Here is an 8782-nt window from a genome sequence, read left to right on the forward strand (position 1 = left end):
TTGCCAAGCCTGCTTTGAACCCGAGCATGATCCTGCCTGGAGAGAAAAGGCCACTGGGTTCCTTTGGCCTATTTCTGTGGACGATGCTGGCTCCCTTCCATTGGGTGCTGACTTCTCTCTCATATTTTCTGTCTTGGCCCAGAGGCAAATCACGGCCTGGCCCTCCATACCCATTTGGCTGCAGGAGGTTGTGACAGCTATGGGTGGTGGGGGGGGGGCTCTGAGACCACTGCCTGAAACTCCAGTCTCCCACTCCGGCCTCTCTTATAGAATCTCTGTCCCCCAACTGCCCACAATCAAATAGAAAGGCTTTAAAATAAAGATGGGCAGCGTGTCAGCGATGTGCTCCTTAAAGGTCTCTGGTTTGCAAACCTGCTAGACTAAAGCTGAGCTTATATGTGAGGTAAGCAGAGGCTGGACGACAGATTTTTGACCTGACAGACAAGACACAGAGGGAGATGAACAACAAAGGTTTCTCTCACAGGAAATAAAGGATTGAATAAGGTCAATGTGATGTGTGGATAACTGTAAAGCTGGCTCTCAAATGAAGGAAATAAACCCTGGGGGGAGATTTGATTCCACTTTTCCCCCTCAGCAGGTTCAAGGCCGCTCTTCTCTTTCACAGGGCACCTTTCCGCAGAACCTGCGCACACCAGTCAGGAATGAAGGGCCTCAACAGGATGCTTATTTGCAGAGGTCATTTTGTAGAAAAAGAGGTGCAGGAGCTCATTAGCATAACATATTTGCATATGCCACACCCTCTGACATCACTGGAAGTGTGTCAGAAGGCAACACCCACCGCCCAGGCTCCACTGGACTATTTTGGATTGCTAGCTATGGGGGGGGGGATGTGCAGATCTGTCCTCGCAGAGGAGGGAGAGCTTGTACCTGAATAAACCTTGGCCTTAAAGGTGCCCCTGGACTGTTTTGGATTGCTACCTGGGGGGGGGGGACGCGCAGATCTGTGCAGGGAGGGAGGGAGGGAAAAAAGGAGGAAGGAAAGGAGGGAAAGAAAAAGAAGAAGGAAGGAAATAGAAGGAAAGAAGGAGGGAAAAAAGAGGGAAAGAAAGGGAGAGAAGGAAAATACGAGGGAAAGTGAAAGAAGGAAGGGAGGGAGGGAGGAAGGGAGGGGCTTCTTGCTCCTCGTGGCCTGGGGCTGCTAAGAGCAGGGGGTGGGGCTTGTTGCATGTGCCCACCCCCTGGGCTCTTTACTGCCGGAGCTCCGCTCCTGTGCGCTCCTGCAGGAAATGACCCCTGCTTATTTGTACCACTAAAATAAACTTTCTTCCCTAAGCCGACCTCCAAACCCTAACTAAAACCTCCCATAAAAGCCTGGCTAAGCTTGACGCTCCTTTCCAGAGCCACAAAATTCCTGTCCCAGCATTATTATTTTTTAAAAAGTTTCTTCACCCTCCTTAAAGCTGAAGCTGGCTTATCCCTCCCCCATTCCTTGGGCTGTGATTCCTGTCAATCACTTGGATTTGCATGAAGCCTAAATCACAAGGGTTGGTTCAGAGCCCTGGAGGAGACAGCGGGACTTTTAAGGAGGATTGCCACTGAGGTATTCCCCCAACTCCCCCACAGCCAGCACAATCTGTGTTTCTGACTGTGAAATGGGCACAGACTGTGTCTATTTCTGTGGGAGAAGCTGGCTTGTTTGCATTGGGTGCTGACTGCTGACTTTGCTGAGCTAAGTGGTGGGATACAGTCCAACACCAACTAGTGTAGGGGGGAGTATTAGGTAGAAAGGAAGAGTAAAATGGACTCCTCCCACTTCCCTGATCTTTGCAGAAAATGCATGCATCTGTCATTTTTTGAAAAAGGGACAACAGTGTGAGATTCTGCCCCAGGATCTCAGATGTCCACAGTCAGAGGTCATTTCGGGGGGGATCGCGGGGGGTCGCAGTTCCCCTGGGTGAGGTACAGGGGTGGGGCACATGACGAAGCCCCGCCCCCGCTTCCAGCCGCCCCGCTTCCGGCCCTCATTCAGCCAGGAGGAGGCAGGAGAAGAGGGAGGGTAAGTTGCTTCCTCCCTGCCTCTCCCCACCCCTGCCTGCCTGGGGCCAGGGAGGGCCTTGGCGGGGCTTCCTCGCACTCCCGCCGGCCTTGCAGGTCCACCGCCGGGCCCCTGATGTCAGGGGGTGTGGCATATGCTAATGAGTTATGCTAATGAGTTCCCCTAGCTCTTTTTCTACGAAACGACCCCTGTCCACAGTGATGTCAAAGAGAACAAGCGGCTTGAACTCAAGGCTGGTTCTCCATCCGAGCCACCCCAATGACTGCTTGGGGCCACCCAATGGATACCCCATGGGAGCTGGCCGGCACCCCGCTCGGGTCCTTGCTGCTGTCAGGCAGATCCAAGCCAGCCAGCGGCCAGATCACCTGATGGTCAAGCCTAGCTACACCCATTGTTGTCCTTACCACAGCCTGGGGGGGAGCCAAGCGGTACAGGGTGGCACACAGCTTGCTCCTGCCCACTAGTGGCCATGCAGGGACTTCCCTGGCAAATAAAACAGCCTCTCTGCTCTTGGCAACGAGGCGAGGCGTTATAAAGTAAGAGAAGCAGCAATATGGGTTGTCGAAGGCTTTCGCGGCCGAAGTTCATTCGTTGTTGTAGATTCTCCGGGCCGTATGGCCGTGGTCTTGGCATTGTAGTACCAATGTACCTAATACATTGATACAGAGAGTACTCCATCTTTCCGTGTTATACCTCTGAGGATGCCAGTTAGAGTTGCTGGCGAAATGACAGCTACCACAATGCCAAGACTACAGCCACACAGCCCGGAAAATCTACAACCACTAACAAATATGGGTTCTGGTCCCAAGAAGTGAACATCTAAACTTTGAGAATGATGGAGGTAGGGAACGAACGAGGGGAAAAAAGAGAGCTGAACGCACTCAGCCAGGTTGGTGTCGTGGTTAAGTGCACAGGCTCTAATCTGGGAGAACCGGGTTTGACTCCCCACTCCTCCGCTCACAGCTGCTGGATGACCTTGGGCCAAGGCATAGTTGTGTCAGAGCTGTCCTTGAAAGAGCAGTGCTCAAGAGAGCTCTCTCAGCCCCAGCTTCCTCACAGGGTGTCTGTTGTAGGGAGGAGAAGGGAAAAGAGTTTGTAAGCCACTCTGAGACTCCAATCTTCTCCTCCTCCTCCTCCTCCTCCTCCTCTTCTTCTGTCTGGATATGTTTATTAGGCTGTAGGGATCATTCAAGTCACGTTTAAGCTTCCGAAGGGCCAGAAATGTTTGCACCTGGAAAAGGAAACGGGTTTGAAGTAGGTGGCTGTTCATGACATGCAGGGGTCATTTCCTGCAGGAGTGCACAGGAGTGGAGCTCCGGCAGTAAAGAGCCCAGGGGGTGGGCACATGCAACAAGCCCCACCCCCTGCTCCCAGCAGCCCTCAGTCAGAGCAAGAAGCAGCCAGGTAAATTGCAGAGCCCCCACGGCTCCACGGCCCAAAACAGTCCAGTGGCACCTTTAAGACCAAGTTTTATTCAGGTACAAGCTCTCCCTCCTCTGCGAGGACAGATCCGCATGTGTCCCCCCGTACCTAGCAATCCAAAACAGTCCAGTGGCGCCTGAGCCGGTGGGTGTTGCCTTCTGAAACATTTCCGGTGACGTCAGGGGGTGTGGCCTATGTAAATGAGTTATGCTAATGAGTTATGCTAATGAGCTCCTGCACCTCTTTTCCTACGAAATGACCCCTGATGGCATGAGAGAAAAGGCTTATCGCCCAGCATGCCGAGAGCCGTGGTCATGGGACTAACTCAGCTCTTTTGTTGCAGATGGATTAAATTTGAAGAGAAAGTGGAAGACGGAGGCGAACGCTGGAGCAAACCTCACGTGACCACTCTATCCCTGCACAGCTTGCTTGAGCTACGGACGTGCATGAGGAGAGGCGCTGTCCTCCTAGACTTGGAAGCCCGCAGTTTTAAGCAGATAGTTGGTATGTGGCCATCGGCTGTCCTGCCTTCCTAGGGACATGTCCTTCTGTGACTGAGTGTCGGGTTACTAGCAGCTCCTGAAGCAAAACGGTGACACTTAATAGCCAGGCACGTACGCTCATGTAGCCTGTGCCATGGCGCTGTTAGTTCTGGGGAAGCAGCCCTGGGCTTCTGTGGACGGGGTGGAGGGACAAGACAGCTGTGGCAAATCCTCCAGCTGTGCCCCACTGTCACCCGGAGCCTGGACAGAGGATGTAGAAATCGACACAGCTGCTCCCCTTTTGAGAACGAAGAGCCCCTCCTACAGTCCACTGCAGTGGGGAAAGATAAAGGGCCTGGGTTCGAGGGCCGCTTCTTGGCAATGGAAGGCAGCGCTGGGCAAGCTGCCTGTGCAAGAGATCCATCCGTGTGCACATCTCAGGGCCAAACTAGATGTGATGTCTTCCTCCATATTTGTTGTTGTTGTTTAGTCGCACAGTCACTGGCTTCTGTGGGAAGGAAACAATTCAGTCGCACAGTCGAGTCCGACTCTTCGTGACCCCACGGACCAGATCACGCCAGGCCCTCCTGTCTTCCGCTGTCCTCTGAAATTGGCTCAACTTCATGTTCGTTGCATCTATGGCACTGTCTAACAATCTCATCCTTTGCCGTCCCTGTCTTCTTTGACCTTCAGTCTTTCCCAGCATCAGGGTCTTCTCCAGTGAGTGCTCCCTTCTCATTGGGTGCCTAAAGTATATATACTAGATATATATACTAGATCCCTAAAAATACCTAGTTATAGACGTGTTTTCACTCTTGCTAGGCTTAACTCTTTTCCCACTGCTGAGTTAACGGGTCGCTTTCCTAAAGTCCCCTACTCAGATCGCTTATGTAACTGTGAGACAGGAGCTGTGGAAACACTCGGCCATCTTCTATTATTATGTCATCAGTGGTCGACTCCTAGATCGATTTGGATCACTCCAGTTCTTACCAAACGCCAATTACCTACTGAACTCTGGGTGGTCCCCTATCTGTTGGCAGATACTAATCCTGAAACCACTTATTCTGTTACTAAATTTTTAATGATCGTTTTAGCTGTAAAGCGACAAAAATCTGGCTTCACCCAACTGTAACAGAATTTCGTATGCACCCGGTAATTATGATTTAAATGAATTATAGTTTTATTCATGATTTCTGTTTTAACATTTTAGGTCTTTTAGATTTTTAGATCTTTAGCTTGGAGAAACAACAGCTGAGGGGTGACATGATTGAGGTTTATAAGATCATGCATGGGATAGAGCAGGTAGAGAAAGAGGTACTTTTCTCCCTTTCTCACAACACAAGAACTCGTGAGCACTCAATGAAATTTCTGAGTGGTCAGGTTAGAACGGATAAAAGGAAGTACTTCTTCACCCAAAGAGTGATTAACACATGGAATTCACTACCACAGGAGGTGGTGGCGGCTACAAGCACGGACGGCTTCAAGAGGAAATTAGATAAATATATAGAGCAGAGGTCCATCAGTGGCTGTTAGCCACGAGGTATAGATAGGAACTCTCGGTCTAGGGCAAGTGATGCGCTATATTCTTGGTGCTTGGGGGGGGGTAACAGTGGGAGGGCTTCTAGTGTCCTGGTCCCACTGGCTGGACCTCCTTATGGCATCTGATATTTTTGGCCACTGTGTGACAGAGTGTTGGACTGGATGGGCCATTGGCCTGATCCAACATTGGCTTCTCTTATGTTCTTATGCAGGTAATCCCACTGTACACATGTATTAAACTGAACAGACATGACAAAAGTCATATATGTTTGTTCAGCCTCAACTTATCTCAGAACAGCACAGAAACGGGAGTTAGACTTTCGATTTCTCAGACTTTCAGTTGCTTAGACTTTCAATTTCAGTTTGGTTCCACTATTTGAAATCAGCTCACCCACTCTGTTACTAGCAATTTAAACTGTTAATGACAAAGTGGGGAGCCCAGTTTCCAATAACCAAACTGAGGCTGTGGTCAGATTGGCAGCTTGGTGCAATATGGCAATGCCTCTAACCATACCAGTTTAAAGTGTCGCGGGTCAGGTCACGGACACAGCATACCCTGCTGCGAGTTACCCACGAGGACGTCCCGTGATCAAGCATCCACATTACTGCAGCGCCTCAGCCATGGAGCACGCTGCCCGGTCATTTTTTAAATGCATGTGCGTGCATATGTACCCATGCATGTGCATAGGTGTTCATGTGCACTCATATGCTCATACGCACATGCACATATGCTAAATTCCAGAAAAAACACCCTAGCAGCGGGAATGGATCTGCAGGATCAGACCACCAATCTGTTCTGTTTGCGCTCTCCCATGTTCAGACATCCAGCCACGCGCAATGAATGCTTGAAGGAGCCAAAAGCACCACGTTATGTGGTGGCTGTTTACTCCAGTTCCAACTCGTACGACAGGGTACGTATGACTGGGGAACGGCTGACAGCTGTGGCTGCGTGACCAGGCCCATTTAATCCATTTGTGAACACTGCCTACCTCGGGCCAGACTGCCAGTCTGAACGCAGCCCAAGTGGAGCTTGAAGGCTTGTGTGGTCTCCTGTCTCTGGATGCTCCCAATCCTGTGTAAGCCCAATGTTTGCCTTTTGCAGTAGCAACTCCTGCTTAGAAACATGGTGGCGCCTGATTTCAACATTCTTCAATGACTTCTAGAGGAACCACACCGCAAATGAAAACCTCCTTGTTTTGGGTGGTCTCAACGTGGTTTTGGTTTGTCTTCCAGAGAAGGTGATTGAGACCCAGATAGAGAAGCACGGCCTCCAGCCAGAGCTCACGAAGAAGCTCCGGTACGTCTTGCTCCTCAGACCTCAGCACCACACCACCCGACCCCAGCTGCAGGTGCTGCTTGAGATGGGCCTTGGATCTTGCTCTGGTGCGTAGCTGCCTCCCTAGGCGGTCGATTCTCTTCGTGAGCCAGTTTGGTGTAGTGGCGTGCGGACTCTAATCTGAGAGAACCGGGTTTGATTTCCCCCTCCTCCCTATGCAGCTGCTGGTTGTGACCTTGGGTCAGTCACAAGTTCTCTCGGAGCTGTTCTCTCAAGGGCAGTCCTCGAAAGAGCTCTCTCAGCCCCGCCTCCCTCACAGGGTGTCTGTTGTGGGGAGGGGAAGGGAAAGGAGATTGTAAGCCGCCCTGAGGCTCCTTTGGGTAGTGAAGGGTGGGGTATAAATCCAATCTCTTCTTCTTCTTCTACCTCCCAGGGGGGCTGTTGTGGGGAGGGGAAGGGAAAGGAGATTGTAAGCCGCCCTGAGGCTCCTTTGGGTAGTGAAGGGTGGGGTATAAATCCAGTCTCTTCCCTTCTTCTTCTTCTTAACCCCAACCTGCATCAGATTAGAGGGCTGTCCCTAGACTCCTGGCATCACAACCCATTCAGACCCAAACCCGTTGGACTTTGGACTAAGTGTGGCTAAAGGTCCTTTCAGGTGACAGACTTGTCTTAGCACAGATATGCGATCTGGACCGGTGATCGGTCATGTAGCTTTTGCTTCCCAGCTTCAATGGATGTGATGGCCTCTACATCACAGAACTCAACGGGAGCTTGCTAAGCAATTTCTTTTTGAGAAATGCAGAGGTCATTTCAGGGGGGATCGCGGGGGATCGCAGTTCCCCCGGGTGAGGTACGGGGGCGGGGCACATGACGAAGCCCCGCCCCCTGCTTCTGGCCGCCCTGCTTCCAGCCCTCATTCAGCCAGGAGGAGGCAGGAGAAGAGGGAGGGTAAGTTGCTTCCTCCCTGCCTCTCCCCACCCCTGCCTGCCTGGGGCCAGGGAGGGCCTTTGCGGGGCTTCCTTGCACTCCCACCGGCCTTGCAGGTCCACCGCCGGGCCCCTCATGGGGCTCGGCAGTGGAGCTGCAAGGCCGGCGGCGGCGGCCGGGACCGTTGGGGGTGGGGTGTGTGGCCTTATGACACACTTCCGGTGATGTCAGGGGGTGTGGCCTTATGACACACTTCCGGTGATGTCGGGGTGTGGCATATGCTAATGAGTTATGCTAATGAGTTCCCCTAGCTCTTTTTCTACGAAACGACCCCTGGAGAAATGTCCCTAGCACGGCTGCTCCCTCTAGGCTGTGGAGTCATGTGAGCGAAAATTCTGCTTTGTGAGCGACTGGCATTAAAGTTGTGAGCGAGCGATTTGGCTGCTGCATGTATTAGTTTGCGCTGCAGCCCTCCTTCCTGAGCGAAGAAAAAAATGTGTGAGCCGGAGGCTAAAAAACTGTGAGCCAGCTCAGACTAACTCAGTTTAGAGGGAACACTGACTGTGGGTGGACTCACCCTTGAACATGCTGGGGAAATTCCTGGTGGGCAGTTGCCCCAGAGGGACACGGGAGAGAAGGGTTGGGAAATACTTGGAGATGTTGGGGGCGGAGCCTGGGAAGGGCGGGGTTTGGGGAGGGGAGGGACCTCAGCGGGATATAATGCCATAGAGTCCGCCTTCCAGAGTAGCCCTTTTCTCCAGGGGGACTGATCTTGGTTGCCCAGAGAAGAGTTGTAATAGCGGGAAATGTCCAGGTGCCACCCGAAGGTTATCGGCCCTGCTGGAGGGCCCACTGAGCCCGTAGCTTGTATTGGATGCTTGCATTGCTGCCAGCACTGAGGGGCCACCTGGCTCAGCTGGTTTCAACATCCTGGTCTGCTCCTCATTAATAGAACAGCACCGATGGGAGTTGTAGGAGCAGCGCTGGTGAAGTTCCCCGGAAGTAGGTGGAGTGGGATGGAGGGCTGCTAGGTCCCCGCTGGCCACCAGCAGGGGATGGGGGCGTGCAGGGCTTTTTTTGTAGAAAAAGCCCAGCAAAAACTCATTAGCATAATAGGCC

At 52.2% G+C, this 8782-nt stretch overlaps 1 protein-coding gene across 2 annotated transcripts in view; it reads left to right on the plus strand.

The window, feature by feature from the left end:
• Positions 1-8782, plus strand: part of SLC4A9 (solute carrier family 4, sodium bicarbonate cotransporter, member 9) — an 87993-nt gene that overhangs the window by 9513 nt on the left and 69698 nt on the right. For both annotated transcript variants that reach the window (XM_015422324.1, XM_015422325.1), the window contains exons 2-3: positions 3783-3943; positions 6694-6843. In XM_015422324.1, the coding sequence (XP_015277810.1) occupies positions 3783-3943; positions 6694-6843 (311 nt within the window). The remainder of the gene's footprint in view (positions 1-3782; positions 3944-6693; positions 6844-8782) is intronic.

Source organism: Gekko japonicus, unplaced genomic scaffold, assembly GCF_001447785.1.
Source record: "Gekko japonicus isolate JY-2015 unplaced genomic scaffold, Gekko_japonicus_V1.1 scaffold738, whole genome shotgun sequence".
In the NCBI taxonomy this organism is placed as follows: Eukaryota; Metazoa; Chordata; class Lepidosauria; order Squamata; family Gekkonidae; genus Gekko; species Gekko japonicus.